The sequence below is a fragment of the Callithrix jacchus genome, chromosome X (genome assembly GCF_049354715.1).
Source record: "Callithrix jacchus isolate 240 chromosome X, calJac240_pri, whole genome shotgun sequence".
NCBI classification, from domain to species: Eukaryota; Metazoa; Chordata; class Mammalia; order Primates; family Cebidae; genus Callithrix; species Callithrix jacchus.
In genome coordinates this window covers 114702831-114729228 of record NC_133524.1, presented here as the reverse complement: position 1 = coordinate 114729228, position 26398 = coordinate 114702831, and the positions used below count along the sequence as shown (strand labels likewise).

Sequence of the window (26398 nt, the reverse complement as noted above, 5' to 3'; positions counted from 1 at the left end):
AAGATGGGTGAGGGGTCTGGCTTCTCACTGTCTGCATGTAGTGATTTGGTGATTTTCAGCTCCTTGATACTATCTGGGAGGCCTGATGGTTTGTTTCCTGAGAAAGGAACTCCAATAAGACAAATGTAACTTCCTCAAATTTTAAAACCGGGAGGATCAATTATTTAAAGAGACCAGAAACATCAGCTCTGTGGGACAATTGGGTTGGTTTCACAGTCACATGGTTTGTATATTTCCCAGTGGTATTAAAGGCAGTGACTTATGGAAAACTGCATGATCAAGTATAAACTCAGCAGATTTACAAAGCACACACTTGACCACAGATAATTTTTTTCAACCTAAATCAGACCCATAGTCTATTTTCCCACCCTGCTTTAAAATTTTCAGTGCATTTAAAAATGTCAAAAAAGGATTGCCCGATATTGGTCTTAATTAATCCATGTTAAAAACTCTCTTTTAGTATCACATTTCCAATTTGTTTATATTGGTTTTTATCCTGTGGGAAAAATATTATACAACACAGATATGCTCTGTACTACCATTTGCAAAACATTGCCTAGACATATTAGAAATTGGCATTTGTGTGTGTGTGTGTGTGCATGTGTGTCTGCGTGTGTGTGTATGCACAGCTTTTTTTTTTTTTTTTTTTTTTTAAGGAAGACTGTGTCTTGCTTGTGTGAGAACTTCGAAGCTTCAAGGCCAAACTTGAGTTTTTACTTCTTTCAGAGATGTCCGACTATGCTTATAAAGAATTTCCAGAACCTGCTGGGTGCAGTGGCTCACGTCTGTAATCTCAGCACTTTGGGAGGACGAGGTGGGTGGATCACGAGGTCAGGAGTTCAAGACCAGCCTGGCCAAACTAGTGAAACCCCATCTCTACTAAAAATACAAAAACTTAGCCAGGCATGGTGGTGGGTGCCTGTAATCCCAGCTACTTGGGAGGTTGAGGCAGGAGAATCACTTGAACCCGGGAGGCAGAGGTTGCAGTGAGCCAAGATCACGCCATTGCACTCCAGCCCAGGCAATTTGAGGCTCTGTCTCAAATAATAACAACAACAATTCATAGTATAGAAAGTAGAGAATAGGTGGAGGTATAGATGAAATAAGATTGACCATTTTGATAATCGTTGAAGCTAGTTGATGAGTACTTGGTCATTCACTGTAACAGTCTCCTTACTTATATATGTTTGAACTTTGCCATAATAAAATATTTTTTAAAAATCACCATAAAAGTATTAGCATGGTTTGGGGAGGCTCCTTGTAATATGAATCTTATCCAGAAATGGTAACCCGCAAACTTCTTAGCCATCTTTGGCCACATTAGCAAAAACGAATTGATCAAATGTCTTATGAGCGGCAGAGGTCACAGGAACAGGAAATGAGGCAGGACAAGTCTGTAAAAAGAAGAAGTTATGAAAGGCTTGGAACATGGACTCTTGTCAGAGTGGACAAGCTATTGCCAACCACTGGATAAAAGAGTTTGGAAGTGGTAGCAGCTGGAGAGAGGATGCTAAAAGAAAGTAGTAGACTTCTTAGGGGGAAGGTGTCTTGTATATGCATGTTGGTGGGGGATAGTGGGATGGAGCTTGAATGTTCAAGGCTGTAAAAAAAAACCTCACCCCTTGATTAGAGTTATCTTTGTCTCCCTTTGGAAACATGAAAATAAGACATTTAGAACTCATTCTCATTCCAATTCTCAAGTCAAACAATAACTCATAGAATAATTATGTTTTTCCCCCATTTTCGAATCTACAAGCCTTGAGTCAGCTGCTTTTTTTTATACTCGTTTCCATTATTTTCCCAAAACAATCAAAAGTTACCATTTTTTTGACTGTGAATGTTGGACCTAAATGAATCCCTGTAGATCACTTACTCCTTTTTTTTTTTCCAAAAGTGAGCCAACTGAAGCTCAGAGAAAGAAAGAAATTTGCCCTGCACCACACAGTACTGAGCACAGTGCTGGCACATGGTAAACACTCAATAAACATCTGCTGAATCCAGGGCTGATACATACCTACAAAATATATTGTAGCCAGGATCTGACCTGATTGGTTGGTGCCCATGTCACATAGCTTTAATTGAACAGATGAATGAATAAAAATAAAGTAGAAAAGTCAGATTGTTCTCCACTTACAGACATTATTTTTCTGTAATTCTAGTTCTAGTCTTCATGGTGCCCTAAGTGGACAGGCAGAGGCACCCTGGCTGCAAAGCTTACAGCAAATCCAGGCCTCCTCTGAACATGATGTTTGTTAATTGTCCATTAGCCTCCTCAGTGCCCTCAGATACTGGCCAGCCTTATTTGGGGTTGCATCGCAGGCAGAGTGTATGTTAAAGGTTTGTACTGCACTCTCATCCTGAGAAAGTAAGTAATTAGGGCTCCAAACTACCTATTTTACTGTCAGGGAGTGGATATCCAGCATTATCCTTCCACTTCTCATCTACTCCAGAGATGAGGGGAGAGTGAAAAGAAAGAAAAGAAAAAAGAAAAAAAAAACACTTTTAAGTGTTTGTAGAAGCATAAGTAAGAGTTAATGTTGCTAACTTGATTTAGACCATAGAATGTTTTTTTCTAAAAACAGTGTAATTGGAAAATGCCATGTCATTACAAATTCACTACAATGAAGGCAAATATTATAGTATAATATGATATTGTAAAAGCAAGATATATTGCTACCACCAGGATTGTTATTTTCACATGAGAAAGGAGAAGAAATTGGTTCCAGAATAACAGTATGTGCAATCACAACTACCATTTATTGAAGTTCACTGTGCTAAGCATTTTACATGTTTTATTTCATTGACACCTTACAACAACGCTATGTGGTAGGTCCTTTTATCAACATTTTACAGATGAGGACTGAGCCTCAAATAGATCAAGTTAAGAAAATCTCCCAAAAAGCAGAATCAAAAGACAAATAAATGGAACATGGGAGAAAAAGATATGAAAATTAGAGAATCAGTCCAGGATGTCCAATATACAACTAATAGGAATCCTAGAGATAAAGAAAATAGAAGGGAAGCTATTATGTGAGAAATAATAGAAAGCAATCTCTCAAAAATGAAGCATGCATTTTTAAATTGAAGGGCTCACAAAGTCCAGCCCAGTAAATGGAAGAAGATCCACAATAAGGCATATCATTAAAATTTAAAACACCAAGAGAAAGAGGCCAAGAGAAAATCTTGCAGACAAGTTACATATAGAAAATTCGAAATCAATAGGGAATCAGACTTTTCCAAAGCAACACTAGAAGCAAGAACACATTGGAATAATGCTTTCAACATTCTCAGAGGAAATTGTTTCCAATTAGTAATTCTTCACCTAGCAAAAATTTTAATCATGTGTGGAGATTATATTTAGACACAGAATGATTTTACTAAAATCACTTTGGCTGGGAGCATGTGGCTCATGCCTGTAATACCAGCACCTTGGGAGGCCAAAGTGGGAGGATTGTTTGAGCCCAGGAGTTCAAGACCAGCTTGGTCAACACAGGGAGACCCCCATCTCTACAAAAAAATAAAAATTATAGCCAGGCATGGGGGCACATGCCTGTAATCCCAGCTACTCAGGAGGCTGAGGCAGGAAAATTGCTTGAACCCAGGGGGCGGAGGCTGCAGTGAGCCGAGATTGCACCACTGCACTCCAGCCTGCATGATAAACCTAGATCCTGTCTCAAAAAAAAGATTAAATAAATAAAATAAAATAAATAAAACTTGTCCAGGCATGGTGGTATGTACCCACAGTCCCAGCTGATTGGGAGGCTGAGGTGAGAGGATTACTTGAGCCCGGAAGGTTGAGGCTGCAGTGAGCAATGATCATGCCACTGTACTCTAGCCTGGGCAACAGAATGAGACCCTGTTTGAAAAAATAAATAAATAAAATAAAATCACCTCCCATGCAACCTTTCTAAGGAAGTTAGTAAATGGTGTGGTCCATCAAAACCAGGGCATAATCCAAGAAGGGAGACAACTGGGGATGCAGGAAACAGAAGCTAGAAGTGGAGGTAATTCCCAGGACGGCAGGCTGGGTGCAAGGCCTACAGAACAACCATTTCAGGATGGATCAGGAGGGCAACAAACTCTAAAGAGGCCTGCCTCCCCAAAAATACATGAAACTCATCGATTACCTAATATGTTTGATCATACTGAGTGAAGTTTTATGGTTCTGTGAGAAAGTTTGGGACTGAACTCATGACAGGTACATAAAAAAACAAATCAAAGAAAGACAATATAGGGAAAACAAAGGAAATATAATTAATGGTACAGTACATGGGTTAACCACAAGCAACATTTATGTAAATGTAATACAAATATTGACTATTTTAGCCAAAATGTTTGTATTTGTGGAAGAGAAATGTATGTGTCCACATGTGTGTGAGAGGCATAAAAGCAAGCTAATTCCTCACCTTCAACAGAAGTTAGATCATTTTTAAAGCTAAATAAAGATAAGAAATTGCAATGTTAGGGTGTTATTTAAAAGTAAAGGGTTATATACCAAAAGAAACAGGTATGGCGGGGTATGGTGGTGCACGTCTATGGTCCCAGCACTTTGGGAGGCTGAGGTGGGCGGATCACGAGGTCAGTAGTTCGAGACCAGCCTGATCAACATGGTGAAAACCCAACTCTACTAAAAATACAAAAATTAGCTGGGTGTGGTGAAAGGCACCTGTAATCCCAGCTATTCAGGAGGCTGAAGCAGGAGAATCATTTGAACCCAGGAGGCAGAGGTTGCAGTGAGCCAAGATTACACCACTGCCCTCCAGCCTGGGTGATAAGAACGAAACTCCATCTCAAAAAAAAAAAAAAAGAAAGAAAATGATACAGGTAAAACATGTTAAACATAGTTTAAAATAACACAAACATTATATCACAGTTCTGTAGGTCAGAAGTTCAGTACGGTGTGGCTGTGCTCTCTGCCTAGGGTCTCATAAGGCCCAAATTATGGTGTATGCCAGCTACATGGAGGCTTTGGGAGAAAATCTCCATCTAGGCTCATTCAAGTTACTGGTAGTACCCAGTTCCTTCTCACACTTCCTATGTGGCCCCTTACATCCTCAAGTCAGCAACAGCACTTTGAGCCCTTTTTGTGTTTTGACTCCTTCTTCTGCTTTCAGCCAAAGCAGCCAATTTCTCTGCTTTTAAGGGCTTGATATTGGGCCCACCCAGATAATCCAGGAAAACCTGTCTTAAGGCCTGAACACAGTTACATCTACAAAGTTCCCTTTTCCATGTAAAGTTACATAGTCACAGCTCCCAGAATTAGGGTGTTGATATATTTTTTAGGAGCAGGAATCAGGAGTAAAGAGGAGCGGGGCAGGAGACTGCTTTTTTTAAACGATAAGCCCTATAATACTCTTTGACTTTTAAAGTAACATACATGTATATCCAGAAATATTTATTAGACACAATCATGGCTGGGACCTTGTGAAAATCCGGATTTGGGTAGATCATGGATCTCATCTAATGTATTAATTCCTTTGTTCTACCCGATGCATTAAAGGGCCTGCTTCTCTGCTTATTTTTGGCAGTTTCTGCTAATAGCTAGCTATATCCTATAGCAAAAGTTAAGAGGTATTTTCTTGATTTGTAAAACAAAAATCATCATCTTAGCCTTTATTGGGTATCAAAATTAATAGATCTAATCTAGTCCAGCCTTCTTAATTTACAGATGAGAACACTGATGCCTAGAGATGCCTAGAGCTAGTGTTTATAGCAAAGATTCTCACTTCCAAATGAACTCCACAACCTGTGGTCACTATTATGAGTCACAGATGGGACTATACATCACTGTCTAACATCTTCATTTTACAGATGGGGAAACAGACCCGGACAGAGAATCTTAACTGCCCACATTCATTTGGAACTCCTAAATGCGAATCCAGGTTTCTTTCCCCTATACAAAAGAGCCTTTCCTTAACTAACCACCTGATACTAAGCCAAATCTTATTTACTTCTAAATTCCTGTTACAAACCACATTGCCTAGCTCGTGGAAGAATGAATGCACAAATGAATCTCTTAAAAAGACACTATAAAATGCTCAGTTTGCAATTAATGATTTAAAATCAGAAATCTTCCAGTTGATAAGCAATATGGAGATAATATAAAATAAGATTTTTTTTCTTTAGGTAACTGCCTTTTGGGGACAAGTAAATATATCACTGACTATATTATACAGGCTTTAAAGTCAGGCTGACTTGCTTCTCAATTTTGTCTTAGTCACTTACTAGCTATGTGATCTTGCACACATAGCTCAGTCATTCCATGTCTCAGTTAAACACCACAACCTATCTCATGGGGCCAGCATAGAGATTAAGTGAAATAACACATGTAACTTGGCACATAGTAGCCACTCAGAAACTGTTAATCTTCTCTTTTCGTATAATGGTCTACCCAATAAATGCTGAAAACCAGCAGTTAAATATTTTCCTGTTGCTAGCGGTAAACTAAAAATGTGATCATTAGGAAAGATAGTTAAAAGCCAAAAAACCTTCAGGAAGAAATTATCTTGGGGACTGATGTCAAAAATATCGAGCACATCCAAATGTCAGTAAAACTCCTCCCTTGCTTAAAGTAAAAACATAACAAGATTTAGGTACAGTATTTACAAAAAACTTTGATCTAACCCTTAGGGTTTAAAATAGTCTCTGAAATAAATGTTCTTGTCCCCCTGCTTTAAGACCACTAATAACCTAGTGGCATAATGTGCTATTCATGTGAGCATAAGTTACACCTTTAATAGAGCAAGAGTTCATGGAAACAATGAAATGGTAAATTACTCTGGAAAGCAAATGTGCTTAGATCATTCTGGTTCCTCTCCCCTTGAGACAAAGTGGTCATGTTTGTGGTTCCAGGAATTTATTTTCCATAGATCTCGCAAAAATTTACAATCTCAAGGGGGTCCTCAATTTTAAATGTTTTCTGTTATAATACTCAGTGTTGATGTGTTAAGAATCAGAAAAGAAGTTTCTTACTTTAAAACAAGAACAACAAAAAAGCTATACTTACCTGGAAATGGATTTTCAGAATCTTCCTGGATGATTCTAGATAGTTAAAGAAATAACTTGACCAAGATCAGCGCCTTCACTCTTACCCTAAGGTTTGGATTCTATAAAGATTCAGAGTAATTAGCAAATGTGGTCTGGCTGAAGACACACTCCTGGAGCTTAACACAAATGAGGGAAAGAAAACCTCTGTGACATTAAAACCATTTTGCTGTAGTTATAGAAAATATGAAACTATATTATCAGCTTTTAAAAGGATAGCTATTGAAAACTGATTTCCTTAGTTTCCAATCTAACCTGCTAATATTTTACCTTGTGACTAGAGGTTGCACATCATGTATATCACTACAGTAATCATACTGTACTCCACTTTCGCTTAATATTAGAAAGAACCAACTCTCCATTTCCATTAATTATCATAACTACAATTTATTGAATACTTAAGTCCCTTTAGGTGCTGCTTACAAAAGCTAAATTAATATTAAAGTAAGTGCATTCATACCCTTATCAGACAACATAGGCACACCAGAACAGCCAGAACATCAAGGAAGCTCATGATAAATGGTTGTAAGATAACATCGCTGGCTTGGAATTTTTTCATCATGTTTCTTCTTTTAACTCCAATTTTCTCTGCCTCCCACTATTTCCCCAAAATAAGACCAAAGGAAAACATTTGGGTGACATACAAAAAGATAATATTTATTTTACTCAAGCTTTCCTATAAGAAGTTAAACAAAAACAATCCCTGGTTGAAGACTACCAAAAATGTTAACATTGTTTCGCATAACACTTTAGTGCCCAGATGAAGGAAAAAACTTAACTGAATGAAAGAATAAGAATGACCATCCTGACAGCGGGTTTGCTTAGGTATGTAAGGAAAAAAATCCACACAGGTTAGACCTAAAATAGTAAATGAGCCTACTAGTTTCCCACAGAAGACTCCAAGAGCTCCCAAGACCTAGGGATCACTTTTTAGCAACTATAAAACCACCACAGGTATTCCCATAACTTCCCTTTCCCTCAGGTATTTTACTGCTAAAAGAGAAGGATGGGAATGAAAGATCACTTCCCCACTCCCAGACTGCATGACTGTCAACATCGGTGCTCCTTGGGAATTTCACAGCATCCTTTTCATGGCCATCTAAAGAGGATAACAGTGAAAATGGCTAGGGTGAGGCATGGGTTTTGCTTCCCAGAATTATAAAATACCTGGAAAGGAATTAATCTCATTCCTAGACAGGAAAACAAAATATTTTTTCTAGACAACAGCAGAACAAAGTGGAACAGCTACCATACCTGTATCCCAGCCTCAATCTAACTTCAAGAATAAAAGCACAAGGAGGAAACAACTTTACATCTGTCATTGTCATGAAACCTAACTTCCTCAGAGAACGCAGGGCACCATGCTTCTCCACGGCCATGGAATCAGGTTGCTACTTGTACCCAAACCTGTAGAGAGTGAGAGTTTCTTATCTCCCCTCCCCTAGGAGCAGAAATTGCAAGTAGCATCATCATATTAATATCATTGGTGAATGTTGGGAGAACTTGTGATGTAAAGTTCTCAAGTTCCTACCAGTAATACGAGTCTGTGTGTGAAGAGAGAAATGGGGTGTGGGGAGATGTCTCTCATTTCCCATAATTCTTTAAATTTGGAGGAAGAATAGAGGGTATATATATATATGGCTATGTTGTGGGATAGGTGAGAATGGAACCCAACATATGCCCCCCAAAAATATAAACAGAGCCTTGGATGGCTGGCTATCAATGTAAGACACAAAAGCTATTTAATTAATCATTTATGGCAGAGAAAAGAGAAACCCTGGGCCCATCTGGTAAAGAAAGAGAAGATTCAACTATTCTTTTTTCTCAAATAGCAAAGTTCTAAGTGAAGATAATACCTCATCTCTGTTTAGAAAATGCATAGATAAATATCAATGCTGAAAACCCTCACACAGAAGTTACAAAATATGCAAGAAGTAGTCGTTGTTTCTTGGTTTACTCACACTTAACTGAGACACAAATTATCCTGTGTCCTCTAGGTATCCTGCAGATTTACATCCTAATTTCCAATGAAAGTCTAAAGACTACAAGAAAGGGAAGGAGGGAGAATGCAAAAGGGGGAAATCAGTGTGGGAGCTGTGGAGTTAAAAGGTCTGAAAAATGGCTGGTGGAGATTAAAAAAAAAAAGTGGTAAGAACTGAGGAGTCCCAAATAGACTGTGAACCCTGGAAGGGGTCTGTGCTTCACACCTGGGGGCCTAGCACAAGCCAAAGACACAGTAAATACTAATTGAGTAGCAGAGGTGAAGACAATACATCATTAGAGACTTCATAATTGAAACTCTAATACCCAAGGAGCATTCTACCTCCACTGCCCTTAACAATCTACAATGGCAAAGAAGCTGCCTCTGCCTTTTCTGTAGTTGTTATCATCATGGACAACACTGATTTCTGGGGCTTTCAAAGTGGAGGAAAATGCTGTCAGAGGAAATGATGGCTCCAGACTATTAAGAGATTTTTTTGTTTTGTTTTGTTTTGTTTTTGAGACAGAGTCTTGCTCTGTTGTCCAGGCGGGAGTGCAGTGGCATGATCTCTGGTAACTGCAACCCTCCACCTCCCAGCTTCAAGTGATTCTCTTGCTTCAGCCTCTCGAGTGGCTGGGATTACAAGCACATACACCCACACCTGGCTAATTTTTGTACTTTTAGTAGAGACGAGGTTTCACCATTTTGGCCAGGCTGGTCTCAAACTCCTGACCTCAAGTGATCTGCCCACCTTGGCCTCCCAAAGTGCTGGGATTATAGGTGTGAGCCACTGCACTGGGCCCAGATGGTTAAAAGAGTTTTAATAGCCACAAACATGGTTCAATGGGATCCCAGACAATAGATATTAGATTTTATCAATTTTGTTTGCTACATGTTCTTTGTGACTCAAGTTTGACATTAGCATTTGCACCCAAAATGAGTTCCCCTACAAATTACACAACGTAAGTATTGATCCCTTAGGAAGTTATCACAACTCATGATAAGATTAACTCTACTGCTTTCATCACTTTTTGCTTTGTCCCCTAGTTTGAAGCCTGTAGGCTTTTATAATTCAATGAGAATGACTCCACGCTCTTCTCCAAAGGGCCCATTATTTTTAGTTTTTTGGTGCACGACTCAACATAAAGACCTGTGGATCTTATGAGCTGCCTGTTTTTAAATGGTGCAGTAGTTTCAGTTTCCATTTAATAAGTCCCCAGATAACAAATGGAGAATGGGAAGAATCTTCACAAGGTCACATTGAAGGTAAAAAATAAATTATCTCCATCACTGAGAGGCTTTCTTCAGGTTTTCTATCAGCACCACAGAGTCGGTTTCTTCCTTGATTTGCTTCTCATAGATGTCGTACTTCTTCCAGTGCTAGAAGGGAGGAAAACACACATACATAATGACATTCCTAAATAGCGTTCTTTCCCTGAGTACTTACTGCCAATGCTTATTTTTAGGTTTGTTGTGTGCGTGGAACCACAAGTGCATGACTTCCTGGGTTTTGTTTTTGTCTTTTTTGACCTAAGAATCTTCATCTATCTGAATGATTAATGAAACAAAACAATAAGAAATTAACATTAAATTGAGGGGGAATCATGGGATAGTTGCATGATATACAATGACTATCCACAGATAAACAAATTTGGACATTTCAAACATTGGAAACAAAATCTATTAAGAAGAATCAAAGGATGTCATGCCCTTCTTAGACCAACTGTTTTGCTGAGACCTTTATTACCTTTATTTTCTTAATGCTCATTGCTCCAGAGATATAATAGGCTCAAAATGTCAAGTAGCATCGAGATGAATGGCAAAACATAAGATGTTCCAAAAGTCTTACTGCAATTGAAATTGCTGAAAGACCCTATATTAAGAGATTCATCTAACATCATTAGCTAGGACAGGAAATTACACATAAGGCACACTTATCTTGAACCCAATTCAAGCATGTCTCTTATGGTAAAAGCCAATATCCTGGTCCTTGCCTTTTTTACTTGTAAATCAGAGGAAAGGGAGAAACCTGAGCTCAGTCTTCTCATCTGTAAAATAAAGTTGTTAGACTAAACCAGGGGTCAGCAAACTATAGTCCACAGGTCAAATCTGGCTGAATGCCTGTCTTTGTTTCTGTATGGCCTTCACCTGCATTCATGTTATAATGGCAGAGTTGAGTTGTGACAGAGACTGAATGGCTTGCAAAAACAAAATCATTTACTATTTGGCCCTTAAGAGAAAAAAGTCTGCCAAATCCTGCATTAGATTCTATCTAAGCTCATTTTCTGCACTGATGTTCTTAGAGAAAAAAATAGAAAAAAGCAAAACAGAAACAAGAGCTGCCTCAGGTTGTGCAATTAAAGACAGACTGAGCAAGTTAAGAGATGAGGGGTAAGTTGGGAAATACTGCTCAAAATATGCTAATTATTCTAAATAAATTATATAACCCTGACACACCTACTAGAATGGCTAAAATTAAAAACAGTGACAATTCCAAGTGCTCATAAGAATGCAGAGAAACTGGATCTCTTATGTATTGTTGGTGAAAACAAGATCGTGCAGTCATTATGGAAAACAGTCTGACAGCTGGTTATAAAATAACACATACACTTACCACATGACCCAGAAATCCTACTCCCTGGTATTTACCCAAGAGAAATGAAAACATGTCATACAAAGACTTCTACATGAATGTTTATAGCATTTTCACTAATGAGAGATAAAAAGTAGATACAACTTTGATGTCCTTGAACAAGTAAATGGTTAAATAAACTGGTACAACCATATCATAGAATACTGCTCAGCAATAAAAGGAAATGAACTACTGACACATGCAACAATGTGGATGTCTCTTAAATGCATTATGCTGAGTGAAAGAAGCCAGGCTCAAAAAGCTATGTACTGTGTGATTCCATTTATAGGACATCTTGAAAAGGTAGGACTTTAGGGACGAAAAAACAGATCAGTGTTTGCAAGGGTCTAGGATTAACAGAGGGGGTTGATGCAAAGGAGAAGAGAGCTTTTAGGAGTTGATGGAAATATTCTATATTTTTATTGGAGCAGTGGTTACAAAATTATATAATTTGCTGAAATTCTTCTAACTGAACACTCAAAAAAGAGTAAATTTTATTGTAAATTACACCTCAAACTTGATTTTAAAACGTGAAGTGTTCAGATTTCTAATAAAAACAATCTGAAAAAATTATATAACCTTGAAAAAATGGCTTATTTAATATATGACACTAAGACAACTGGGTAATATAAGCATTTGAAAACAATGCTAAACCCTACCTCATAGCCTACATGAATGAATCCCTGACGGATTAAAGATCTCAGTGTAAAAAACAAAATCAAATAAGTACTAGAAAAATATGTAGAGGAACAACTATATACATCTAAGGTAGAAAGGGCTCTTTACACCTAAAAATACAGGAAGATTTGCCTGCAAAAAAGGAAAAAAACTTTCGTACATCATTAATCACCCTAAATACAATACAAAGGAAAACATGGATAAGAAACCAAAGGGTTAATATCTAATATGTAAAGAGCTTTACAAACCACCAAAAGATGAATACGACAAGGAAAAATGGACATGGAAAAAGAATTTCACAAAAGAATTCATTCAAGCCAATGAACTTGGGAAAAAGTACAAAACCTGTTTCTCATCTATCAACTTGGCAAGAATTTTAAAATTAGGTAACATCATATCGGCAAAAGTGTGGTCAACCAACCAATCAAATATACTACTGGTAGGTATATGAACTGGGACAACTTAGTTGTAATCTATGCTTCTTATGAAAAAAATTAAAGTTTGTACATTTTAATGCCTCAGTTTCCTTAACAGAAGGGAATCATACTCTCCATATATAACCTGGGTGTTTCACCTAACAGCATATGTTACATATTTTTATACATCAGTAAAAGTGATCTACCTCCTTTTAACCTCTACATAATATGTCATTGCATGAATGCACCATAACTTATTTAGCCAGTTTCCCTAATGAGAACTTAATTAGTACAACCTTTCTGTATGACAATTCGTCAATACAGGTAGAGTATCCCTTATCCAAAATGCTTGGGAGCAGAAGTGTTTCAGATTTTGGAATATACTTACTGGCTGAGCATCACTAATACAAAAATCTGAAAATCAAAATGTTGCAATGAACATTTCCTTTGAACATCTGAAACAAAGTTTCAGATTTTGGAGCATTCTGGATTTTAGATTTTCAGATTCAGAATACTCAGCCTGTATCAACCAAAGAGTTTAAAATATATATACCTTACCCCTTGATCAAGTGATCTGGTTTGTAACAATTTATCCTAAGACAGTAACAAAATATTGATACATATGCTTATACTTAGCTGTGAAATGATGCCTATATAACAAAATGTAGGATTCATCCAAATGCCCAATTATAGGAATTTGGTTAAGTACATTATAATATATGCACACAATGGAATATTCTTTAGCCACTAAAAAGTACATTATAGGGGACCAGGGTTGACTAACTTTTCCTGAAAATGCCTAGATAAGAAGTAATTTTGGCTTTGAGGGCCATATAGTCTCTGTGCCTATAATAATACAATTCTGTTGTAGCATGAAAGCAGCCATAGACAATATATAAATAAATGGGCCTGGCCAACAAAACTTTATGACACTGAAATCTTAATTTCATGTGCCATGAAATAGTATGCTTAGATTTTTTTCTCCAACTATTTAAAAACACAAAAACCATTCTTAGGTTAAAGATTATAGAAAAACAAGTGGTAGGCAGGATTTGCCCCTTGATTTATAGTTTGCAGAAAAATTCTGGGAAGAAGATGGTGGTGGCAGCATAGTTCTTGAATCTTCCCAAATGTCACCATAAAAAAATACAGGTGGGAAATAGGAAAGCAAAGCCAAAATCTACCAACACAATCTACAACAAAACAAGATGAAAATGATTCCCCGAGGAACCTCAAAGAGTGAGTGAGTGCAGACAAATTAGAGATAGTTACAAGACCAAAATGGCATTAGCTATGGAAGAGCACATAAACAGACTCAACATGACATCCTATAGATCTGAGAACTGTAAAATAACTCAAACTTCAGCAAGCAAATTTATAAACAACTGAGAAAGGGAGGGTTTTACATCTTCAAGCAGTGATTGAGTGCAAGGAGTCCATGGTCTAGACTGAAAGCAGCCTGGGCCTCCAGAAACTCTCAAAACGAATCCCTAATCCCTTCCAGAGCAAAGCTGCACTCTGAGGAAAAACCATTGAGACTGGATTACAAATTGGCCAAGACAGGAATGAGAGAGACAAAAAAGAAAGCCTAGATAAAAGCAGAAAAGGTAGACAGAAAGGGCCAGGAGATTTCGGAATGTAATTCACTATAATTCTCAAAAATGATAGAGGATGGAACTCTAGAGTCATAACATTAGGAAAAACAAACTTGTCTCAATCGAGCCTCCTTCTAAAAGTTCAGGAAACTAATTTCATGTAAAAATAAGCAACAGAGGCCAGGCCTGGTTGTTCATGCCTGTAATCCCAGCCCTTCGGGAGGCCACGGCAGGACGATTGCTTGAGCCCAGGAGTTTGAGACCAGCCTGGGAAACATTATGAAACTCCACCTCTACAAAAAACCACAATTTTTTTTAAAAATAAAAAATGCTTAAAATTATAAAATAAAAAGGAGCCACAGAATAATATTCTTACAGAACTAAAACAGAACATTATATCCACAAAATAGATTGAAACTATAACCTAATATTTCAAAACTAGCTGAAGTATATTAATAAAGTTACATGATATGAAAAAGAAAACAATGTAGAAGAATACATTAAAAGTCAATATAAACAACTCAAATTAGATGACAAAACTCAGGGAAGAATTAAAAGTAAAAGAAGGCCAGGTGCAGTGGCTCACACTTGTAATCTCAGCACTTTGTGAGGTCTAGGTGGGTGGATCACTTGAGGTCAGGAGTTTGAGACCAGCCTGACCAACATGGTGAAACCCTGCCTCTACTAAAAATATAAAATTAGCCAGGTGAGGTGGCGGGGGCCTGTAATCCCAGCTACTCAGGAGGTTGAGGCAGGAGAATCACTTGAACCTGGCAGGCAGAGGTTGCAGTGAGCTAAGATCATACCACTGCATTCCAGCCTGGGTGATGGAGACTCTATCTCAAAAAATAAAAAATAAGTAAAAGAAAATAATCATTTCAAAATTGAAGACTAAGCTAGAAGAAACACAGGGCAAATAAACATAACACATGATCAGATGAGACCTTAAAGAAATAGATGAAAAGTATGATTTTTTTTAACAAAAAAGAAATGAAGGTGGGTGAAAATTATTCAAGAGGCTGTGAAAGGGATGGAAGGGCTGGGTGCAGTGGCTCACACCTACAATCCCTTAACTTTGGAAGGCCCAGATAGGGGAATAACTTGAAGCCAGTAGTTTAAGACCAGCCTGGGCAACATAGCAAGACTGTGTCTCTAAAAAACATTTAAAAATTAGCCAGGCATGCTGGCACATGCTTGTCCCAGCTAGTCAGGAAGCTGAGTTGGGAGGATCATTTGAGCCCAGAGGTTGGAGGCTGCAATGAGCTATCGTGGTGCCACCACACTCCAGCCCAGGCAACAGAGAAAGAACCTGTGTCAAAACAAAAAAGAAGATGTGAAAGATCAAAGAAAATATGGGAACAGAATAACATCTATAAGTGAAGAAACTTTTACTAAAAATTTTAAAAATAGATTTAAAATTACATACTGAGAAGGCATGCCATATACCACAGAAAATCACAACACCAACACATATTCTGGTAAAATTATTAGACTATGAAGAAAAAAATCTTTTGACAGCCAGGCAAAAAGACCAAGTGTTTTAATACAGGAGGAAAATTATATTGTCTGCTGACTCTGACAAAAACATATTATGCCAGAAGAAAATGGATGACACATTTAAGAAATGCAAGGCAGCACCTATGAGCCATGAATTTTATATCTTGCCAAAATGACTTGCAATGATAAATGTAGTGAATTCCATCAATGTGTAAATAATTTAGGAAATGCCAGTCCCGTTAATCCTTCCTGAGAAAACTTTCAAGCTTCAAACAATTCAAATGACTGGAGCAATGTTGACATAAAGAATGGTAGTGAGCATCAAGTGTATCTCCACACACTGAAGTAAGACTAAGTAAGGGCTCTATATGAGGACACCCACAATGGAGATGCTCAACAACTGTAAAAATGGGGAGCAAATGGGAAGAGCATATGGAAAAACTGCTTTTCAATCATCATTAAGAATTATTTTATAATATATCGAAAGTTCAGAAATTCCTTTAGTTTAATTCTCATTTGTTACATTCAAATACAATTCAATATGACAGTGTTATTAAGACACATAGTAAAGGTTCAGTAAGTATGAACTATTATTATTGTGGCTACTATTATTCCATTTATCACTAAAGGTATTTCAGTTTCCCTATGTTGTTCACGTACCATTAAAGATAGTTATGTCTGGGTGACAGGATTAAGAGTGATTTTGTTTTTCTCTCTTGAGTATCTGTAGTTCTAATTTGTCTATACTAAATGTATGTTGCTTTTAAAAGAAATATATATATTTATAAATTATAAATATTATGTATATACATATATATATATATTTGAGATGGAGTCTCACTCTTGTCGCCCTAGGTTGGAGTGCAATGGTGCAATCTTGGCTCACTGCAACCTCCGCCTCCTGGGCTCAAGTGATTCTCCTGCCTCACCCTCCCAAGTACCTGGGGTTACAGGCGCACACACTGTGCCCAGATAATTTTTGTATTTTTATTAGAGATAGGGTTTTATCATGTTGGCCAGATTGGTCTCAAATTCCTTACCTCAGGTGATCTGTCTGCCTTGGCCTCCAAAGTGATATGAAAAAAAATTTTTTATTAAAAATTGCATGAATGTATAGTGGTGAAAGCGTGTGTGTGTGTGTGTGTGTCTGTGTGTGTGTATGTGTGTCTGTAACATGGATTTTTCACAAATAAAAACTGTGTAACTATTTAAAATGCACCCTGAAAATTACACTTTCGTTTCTGGTCATTAGACCTAACACTTGGCTGTGCTGGACAAGAAAAAAACAATTTGTTTTAATGAGGTGAACTCTACAGCAGAAAGGGCTTCTCAGAATACATTAATCTTTCTGATTGCCTCTTTTCCATTCCCAAAATTTGAATTACTCTCATTTTCACCCTTTATCAACACACTGGCCTTTTCCTGAGTACTGCTTCAATATGTCCATGTAAGGTAAAAGAAATAAATGCAATGGCTCTGTCCTATCATTCAATTCTGTGAATTATATGCCTGCCTAATTTTAAAACCACTTGCAGAAAAAAAAAAAAAATCCACACAATTACCAGTCCAGAATTCAATCCTTACTGACAATTTTAAAAACAAGGTAATCAGCGACAGAATAATGGCCAAAGATGAAAAACATCACAGATGAAGAGAATCAGTGATTAGGAGGCTTACACAACTGGCCTTTAGTGGGTAATTATCTGAGCCTAGGAAAACAGCATATTATATAGGCTTTTATGCTTTAAAGACATACATTTGGTAGTACAATGAAACATCAAGTCTCAAGTTAAGATTACTTTCAAGATTTCGTTATTTTCCACAGTGGATTTTCTACAGAAGTGAAGTGGGTTTCATTTATCTTAGCCTGACCCAAAAACACTGGCCTTTGGTATACAAGTCTACCTATTTCATACCCCAGTCTTCTTCAGATCAATATTCAAAATAGAAAGTTACACAAAATGAATTGTAGATCTCCACACCGTAAAAATCATTGCAACTCAAGAAACAATAAGTTGAGGCTTGGCATGGTGGCTCATGCCTGTAATGCCAGCACTTTGGGAGGCCGAGGCAGGCAGATCACTTGAGCCCAGGAGTTTGAGACTAGCCTGGGCAATGTGGAAAACCCCATCTTCACAAAAATAAATAAATACATACATACATACAAAAAATTAGCTGGGCATGGTGGTGCATGCCTGTAGTCCCAGCTACTTGGGAAGCTGAGGTGGGAGGATCACCTCAGCCCAGGAGGTTGAGGCTGCAGTGAAATATGATTGCACCACTGCACTCCAGCCTGGGTGACAGAGCGAGACTCTGTCCCCCCCCCAAAAAAAGAAAGAAAGTCACATTTTGCAAAACTTGAATAATAAGTTGTCAATTAAATACTTTTATTTTTCCACATTTGGAAGCTTTTATATTCCACAGTTAGATCACTTTAAAGGAAATTTATTGTAATAATTAACACATAATAATTTTTCTAAATTATTATAATTACTACAGTCTCATAAAAATCTTTTTGGCCGGGCGCGGTGGCTCAAGCCTGTAATCCCAGCACTTTGGGAGGCCGAGGCGGGTGGATAAGAGATCGAGATGATCCTGGTCAACATAGTGAAACCCCGTCTCTACTAAAAATACAAAAAATTAGCTGGGCGTGGTGGCACGTGCCTGTAATCCTGGCTACTGGGGAGGCTGAGGCAGGAGAATTGCCTGAACCCAGGAGGCAGAGGTTGCGGTGAGCCGAGATCGCGCCATTGCACTCCAGCCTGGGTAACAAGAGCGAAACTCCGTCTCAAAAAAAAAAAAAAAAAAGAAAAGAAAAATCTTTTTTATCAGACCCATGAATCTCTTTATCAAAATGTAAAATGTTTGAGAAATATTTTAGTTTGTCATTTACTCCAAATTATAAGGTATTTGTTAAAGTTATTATTTTGTTTTATTATAATTGGGTTTTGTTTAATATTTTTATGTGAATAAAGATTCTTAATATCGAAAAAAGTTGAATGTGGTAGTATGGAGGAGAACAACTTCGTACTATCTGAGGAATCTATTAATTCACTCCTCACTTTAAAAATTGATAAATAAAGGGAAATAATTAAATATGCAGCTTGCCTTTTTAGTAGGAACTGAATTTCAGAAGAACCAAAGACCTCAGTTGATGACTGAAAGCAGCACTTTATAGATAAGTACCAGCTCATAAATGTAGAAATAGGCTGGGCATGCTGACTCATGCCTGTAGTTCTAGCAATTTGGGAGGCTAGGGCAGGAGGATTGCTTGAGCCTAGAAATTTGAGACCCTGTCTCTACAAAAGAAATTTAAAAGTTAGCTGAGTATGGTGATACATGATTCCCAGCTATTCAGGAGGCTGAGGCAGGAAAATTGCTTAAGCTCAGGAGGTCGAGGCTACAGTGAGCAGAGGTTGCATCACTGCACTCCAGCCTCAGTGACAGAGCAAGACCCTGTCTCAAAAAAAACATAAAGTAAATGTAGAAATGACAGAAAGAGAAAAATTGTAATCATTAACCCCTAAGGAAATTACTGATTCAACAAGAATACAAACGGATGTAAAAAGCACTAGCTGAAGACTTGACAAGATGCTAGCATAAAACTGCACAGATTATCTGTGTTGAAGCAATAGGGGAAAAGTGCACATGGCAGGAGGGGTACATGCTGTTATCACCTTAAATATAGTAGTCAGTCTCAGCCATTATCTTAGCCACAATTTGAGCAGATGGAAATATTTAATATGGACTGAGTATTAGATGAAATTAAGGAATTAATAATTTTTAAAGTACAGTAATGCTATTTTGCCTATGTAGGAAAGCATTTTTAGTTTTTAAAGATACACACTGAGGCTAGGGGCAGTGGCTCACGCCTGTAATCCCAGCACTTTGGGAGGCTAAGGTAGATGGATCACCTGAGGTCAGGAGTTCCAGACTAGCATTACCAACATGGTGAAACCCCATCTCTACTAAAAATACAAAAATTAGTCAGGCATGGTGGCACCACCTGTAAGTCCCAGCTACTTGGGAGTCTGAGGCAGGAAAATCACTTGAACACAGGACGCAGAGGTTGCAGTGAGCCGAGATGGTGCCACTTGCACTCCAGTCTGGGTTACAGAGCAAGACTCTGTCTCAAAAAAAAAAAAAAAAAAAAAAAAAAGATATACACTGAAGTAAAAAATAACCATCAGCAGTATTTGGGTGTTATTTCCATGTTTAAAAAGCTGCTTTCTGATCAGGAATATAAAAATGGCACAATGCTGAAAAGAAGAATTGGTTTCCAAGAAGCAGGGGGAGAATAGATCTTTTTTATGGATAAAAGAAATGCAGATAGAGAGAAAAAGCAATTCCCTCTGCAACTCCCCTTACCTCCCCTCAGTATGGCCAGCAGCCCAATTGGTTACAAGGAAAAGGCAAATAGCAAAGCAACAGAAAGAAATGCTGTTGGCCAAAACGTTACTACAGTAATGAACAAAACATCATCAAAACACTAGTAACTTTAAGGAAAACCATACTGAAGATTTAATTTATTTATCACCATAACTAAAGAAATTTTTATAAGAACCACTATCAATGGTGCAGTGTAGAAGAAGAGAGTGTTTAAAAAAGGACAAGGATTATTTCCTTGGATTGGAAGTTGGTAACTTTGGGCTACATGGCTTCTAGTCCAGGTTTTGCAGTTACCTCTCTATGTGACTGACAGAGTTTGCATATATGCCCCTGCCAAATTTCATACTAAATTGTAATCTCCAACATTGGAAGTGTGGCCTGGTGGGAAGTGTTTGGGTCACAGGGGCAGATCCCTCATGGCTTAGTGCTGTCCTCACAACAGTGAGTGACTTCTCATGAGATCTGTTTGTTTAAAAGTATATGGCAACCCCCCACCCCCTCTTGTTCCCACTCTCACCATGTAAGAAACCTGCTATCCCTTTATTTTCCACCATGACTGTAAGCTTCCTGAGGTACTCAATAGAAGCAGATGCTGGCACCACAATTCCTGTGAAGCCTGCAGAATCATGAGCCAATTAAATCTCTTTTCTTTAAAAATTACCCAGTTTCAGTTATGTCTTTATAGCAATAACAGCAATACAAGATTGGCCTAACACAGTGATAGTCCTTGAGAAACTTCTCTGTGCCTCCTAATGTCCCTCTCTCTAAAGAGAGGGAGATGAGGCCAGGCACAGTGGCTCACGCCTGTAATCTCCCAGCACTTTGGGAGGCCAAGGCAGGTGGATCACCTGAGGTCAGGAGTTCAAGATCAGCCTGGCCAATGTGGTGAAACCCCATCTCTATTAAAAATACAAAAATTAGCTGGGTGTGGTTGTGGGCACCTGTTTTCCCAGCTACTTGGGAGGCTGGAGCAGAAGAATCACTGAAACCCAGGAGGTGGAGGCTGCAATGGCACCATTACACTCCAGCCTGGGCAACAGGAACAAAAACTCCATATCAAAAAGAGAGAGAGAGAGAGAGAGAGAGAGAGAGAGAGAGAGAGAGAGAGAGAGAGAGAGGAGTGAGAATCTTCAGTTTTGAACATTTATAATTAAAGGGAAATAATTAAACATGTCAATATCCACCTCATTAGATGACCTCTAGGGCTATGTTCATTCAATAATTCAATGACTCTAGAAGTAAAAGAATATGCAGCATATGCAGTCCAATTTGTGAGAATTGATGCCATGTGAAGAAAGCAGAGTTTTTCATTTGGTTAAAAGCAGATATAAAAATTTGTTCTCTTACCCTTCCCCATCTCTGGAATTTTTATTATACTTTCAGTTTTTAAGAACTGATTTTGTTTAATGGTCTGCAATGGACAAAACAAAAATACCTTGTGCTTTTAATGGTCCACATATTGTCAGTATATCTGCGTCACCAAATTACAGAATTATCTGACTCATAGGGACAAAAACAACATATTATCCTCTAGACAGCAAATTGAAAAAAGCAATTTTCTCATCTCTGAGAAAGATAATTGATCTGATTTTGCTGTCAATGTTACCATCATTCACGCTATTACTCAGACTTGAAAACTTGAAATTATTTTTTATTCTCCCTACCTCTCATCACCCACACAGACTCACCAAATCATAATGAGTTGATTTCCTTTAATAATGTCTCTTACGTCAATCTCCTCTGTTCCCACCTAAGTTCAAGTCCCTATTATCTCTCAGACCTGGTTGACTACAACATTCTCTTTTCCCCTTAATGACTTGTACAGATTTTCTTTTATTATAAAAGTAGTACATGCCCAGTATAGGCAATTTGGAAATTTCAGAGAGGTAGACAGAGAATAATATCAGTTACCCACAATCCCTTTGCCTAGAAATAATCATTCATTTGGACCCATTTCCTTCCCCTCGTTCTATGTATATATTAATGCATTTTCAACAAAAATTATGATTATAATATACTACATGTTTATGGTCTGTTTCTTACTCTTGTATCTTGAGTATTTTGTTATAACATTAAATGCTTTGAAAACCTAATTTTTATTTATTTAATCTAACTCTTGATTGTTGATGTTTCATTGGTTTCATATTTTTCATGTTAAAAGCAAATACTGCATTGACCACTCTTGTGCCATTGTTGGATTATTTCTTCAAAATTGGTTCTTAAATGTATAATCATAGACTTAAAAACTCTTGTTACATTTTACCAGGTTGCCTTCCAGAAAGGATATATATCATTTTACAGGCCCACAAGCAGTGCATGAAAAGTGCCATTAATATACACAAGACATGGCAGTATCTTCCCATTTAAAGCTATTTATAATATGACCCCAAATCTTTTTCTCAGAAATCCCCTGTCCCAACCCTCTACTTCTGTCATACAAACATCCTAGAAGATGGTGAGGTTCTTCAGGACAAGCATTCTATCTTACAAGAGGCAATGCAGCATAGCAGAAAGAGCAAGAAAAGTCTGGCATAAGACAGCCCTGGGTCAAATTCTACCTTTCCACCACGAGCTGTGTGACTGCAGCTAAATTGCTTAACCTCATTGGAGCTCCATTTCCTCATCTGTACAATAATACTAAGAACATCTTCTCCATAAGGTGGTTATGTGGATTCAATAAGGTAATATAGGCAAAGCACTTAATACATTGTCTGGCACATAGCAGACTTTCAATAATGGTTAAAGTTGTTAGAGTATTTGTACAATTCCCAGCCTCCAGCATCTATCACAGCTGGTGAAATGAAGGAAGAGATGGGGGTAAATAACTTTATCAGTGATTTTCAAAGTGTGATCCATAGCCTCTTATAGCAGGACAGAGATAATCTATGGGCTCCTGTTAAATATGCAGAATCCTAGAACTCATCCCCGACCTGCCAAATCAGGATTTCTGGAGGGAAGGCCCAGAAATCTGTATTTCTTATAAGCACTCCAGTAGATTGCGACTCAACTAAAGTTGGAGAACCATAGTTACCACACTTGCTCCAGATACAGCATACAATTTCCTCATCAGGCATCTAACTTCTGGATCTACATGCCCTGACTCCCAGGGTCTGGCAGAGTTATCTACTGTCTGTGAAGATGACCTGGTGAAAAAGTGATCCAAATGAATCCTCCTCTGTTAGCCTATCTGCCTCTCTGCCTTTGCTCCCTAACCAAATACCATCACTGCTATTGAGAATCACCCATTATTACAATAACTATTTGGGGATTAAAGACAAAAACAAATTATTATCAATAGTAATGTTAATCACTAACACTTATTAAGCACTTACAATGTGCCAGGTAGGCTAAGTAGTTTCCATTCAATTAATTGTTGGGTATTAAATTAATTTAATCCACATAACCCTATGAGGCAGGTGCTATTGTTATCTCCATTTTACTAATGAAATAATTGAGTCACAGAGCAACTAAGGAAATTATACAAGGTCAAAAAGATGGTAAATTACACAGCAGAGATATGAATCCAGACAATCTGACTCCAGAAATCAGGCTATTATCTACTATGCAGTACTACTTCCCTAAATTAACTGCCCTATGCCTGTTATTATTCCTTTAAGATATACACAATGATAATGATATTTATTTCATTTAGTGTCTTTATTATTTCAGTAGGGTGGATGTATTATCATAGAAACCTCAAACCCTTTTATTCCCATAATGTCTTAGGTTTTTCTAGCCACAAATTCTAGCATGAGAGTCTGAAGGAAACCAAATGTGTGGGGTAGGGCTGCTCCACTTCTATGTCTTGGAGTCCAGCTTTCCAAGAAACAACATGAACACAATGCATTTCAATTGCTTACCATATGTTTCTATTTCTCCACATCAAGTTTTATAAATTATCCAGGAGTCAGAAGGCCTGCCCATTAGGCTAGCTTCATAAAGGAGGCCCCTCCCACTGCATGTTTTGATAAAATATATCCCCAAACCTAGAGAGCAAATGGAGCCCAGTCATATGAGATGAGCAAAGTATTCTGAAGACTTCTTAACTGGTATGCTTGGACTGATTTTAAATCAGATCTTCTTCGAAATTTTTAAAAATAAATTCTACTTTATAAGAACTAATTTCAAAATGAAATTCTGATACATGCTATATGAATGAAACTTTAAAATATTATGATAAATAAAATAACCCAGACACAAAATGACAAATACTGTATGATTTCATATATAGGAGGTACCTAGAATATTCAATTCATAGAGACAGAAAGTAGAATAGAGGCTACCAGGGGTGTGAGGAATGAGGGGATGGGGAATTATTGTTCAACAGGCACAGTTTCTATTTGGGATGAAAAAGTTCTGGAAAGAGATAGTGGTGATGGTAGCACAACTTATATTTAATGACACCGAACTGTATACTCTTTTTTTTTTTTTTTTTTTGAGCTAGAATCTTGCTCTGTCACCCAGGTTGGAATGCAGTGGCATGATCATGGCTCACTGCAACCTCAAACTCCTGGGCTCAAGGGATCCCCCCCGACCTCAATCTCCTGTGTAGCTGGGACTAAAGGTACATGTTACTGCACCCAGCTAATTTTTATACGTTTTGTAGAAACAGGGTCTTGCAAAAAAAAAAAAAAAACATATATATATATAAATTAACTGGGTACAGTGGTCTCATGTCCAGGCTGGTCTCAAACTGCTGGGCTCAAGTGATCTTCCTGCCTCAGCCTCCCAAAGTGTTGGGATTACAGGTGTGAGCCACCACCCCCAGCCTGAACTGTATATTTAAAAATGCTTAAAATGGTAAATTTTATGTTATGGATACTTCCCACAATTTTTAAAAATCCCATAGCTTCCAAAAAAAAAAAAAAATTTCAAGCCCCACAAAATCTTTCTTACCAGAGTATCATCATTCTGGTCTCCAAACATTTCTTTAAAAATCTTGCCAGGATCAGGAATTGGAGGGAATATAATGATCTTGAGCCTTTAAGAAAACAGAGATATTCAAACCTTCCAGTCCAAAGGAGTGTCCCACATAAATACCATATTATTTAATACTTAATAAATATTAAAAGAGGACATGGACAAAAGACATGGTATACAAGTCATCTTTATTGACAAGGCAGTTGTAAAGAAATTTCTAAAATAGGGTACACGAAAATCAATGTTCTAAGGGCATTCAGTTCCATTCTTGCCCATAGGTGGAGCACAGGGACCATCAGGATAAGTGAATCACTTATACCCTATCATCTAAATGATAATGCTGCTCTACTTTTAATAGACCAGATAGGCGCCTGTTGTGTATAATTTGGAAAAAAAAAAAAGTCTTCTGAGAACAGAATACATTCCTCTTTTTCTTTTTCTTCTTACGTTTCTCCATTTTTCAATCTTATAGCATCCTTTGGTGGGCTCGCCTCCATCTCCCAGGGTGTGTCCATGGATGTGCCCCAGGATTGTCTTTTGTCTTCTTGTCTATCTCACTCACTTTATGAGCATTCCCTTCAGTCTTAGGGCTTTAAATCCATTCACGTGCCAAGGATTCCCAGAATTAGATCTCCAGCCCAGACCTCTCCCTTCAACTCCAGATTCATGCATTCAATCACTTATTTCACATCTTTATTTGGATATCAAATAAGCATATCAAACTTAACATGTGCAAAAGTGAAGTCCTTATCTTTCCCTCAAACCTAGCTTTCCTCACAGTCTTCTCTGTCCCAGTAAATGGCACCAGCATTCACTCAGTTGCTCAAGCCAAAAACCTAAGTTATCTTTGAATCTTCAATTACCCTCATACCTCCACAGACAGACAACTATCAGCAAGTCTTACAAATTCTACTCTCAAAATATATACTATTTCTCACCACTTCTTGTTATCTCCATTGCTAACCCACAGTACAGGTTATCCTCATCTCCTCATCTTTCTGCCAAAACACTGCAATGCCTCCGAACTAGTTCATCTGCTTCCACTTTTGCCCAAGTCAGTTCTTCACTCAGCAACTACAATGATCTTTTATGACAGTAACTCAGATCATGTACCTACTCTGCTCATAACGCTCAATGCTCCTCATCATGCTTAGAATAAAATCTCAGCTCCTTGCCATGCCCTGCATGATCTGGTTGGCCAACCTCTCTGTCCTCACCTGCTGCTACTTTCCACCTTGCACTCTCC

General features: G+C 37.8%; 1 protein-coding gene across 2 annotated transcripts in view; it reads right to left on the bottom strand.

Moving 5' to 3' along the window:
• Window positions 1-7680: 7680 nt before the first annotated feature.
• The window catches only part of IL13RA1 (interleukin 13 receptor subunit alpha 1), a 68259-nt gene continuing 49541 nt past the window's right edge, over window positions 7681-26398 (bottom strand). For both annotated transcript variants that reach the window (XM_008989812.5, XM_078362465.1), the window contains 2 exons: window positions 25129-25213; window positions 7681-10405 (listed from right to left, as the gene is read on the bottom strand). In XM_008989812.5, the coding sequence (XP_008988060.1) occupies window positions 10313-10405; window positions 25129-25213 (178 nt within the window). In that variant the 3' untranslated portion in view covers window positions 7681-10312. The remainder of the gene's footprint in view (window positions 10406-25128; window positions 25214-26398) is intronic.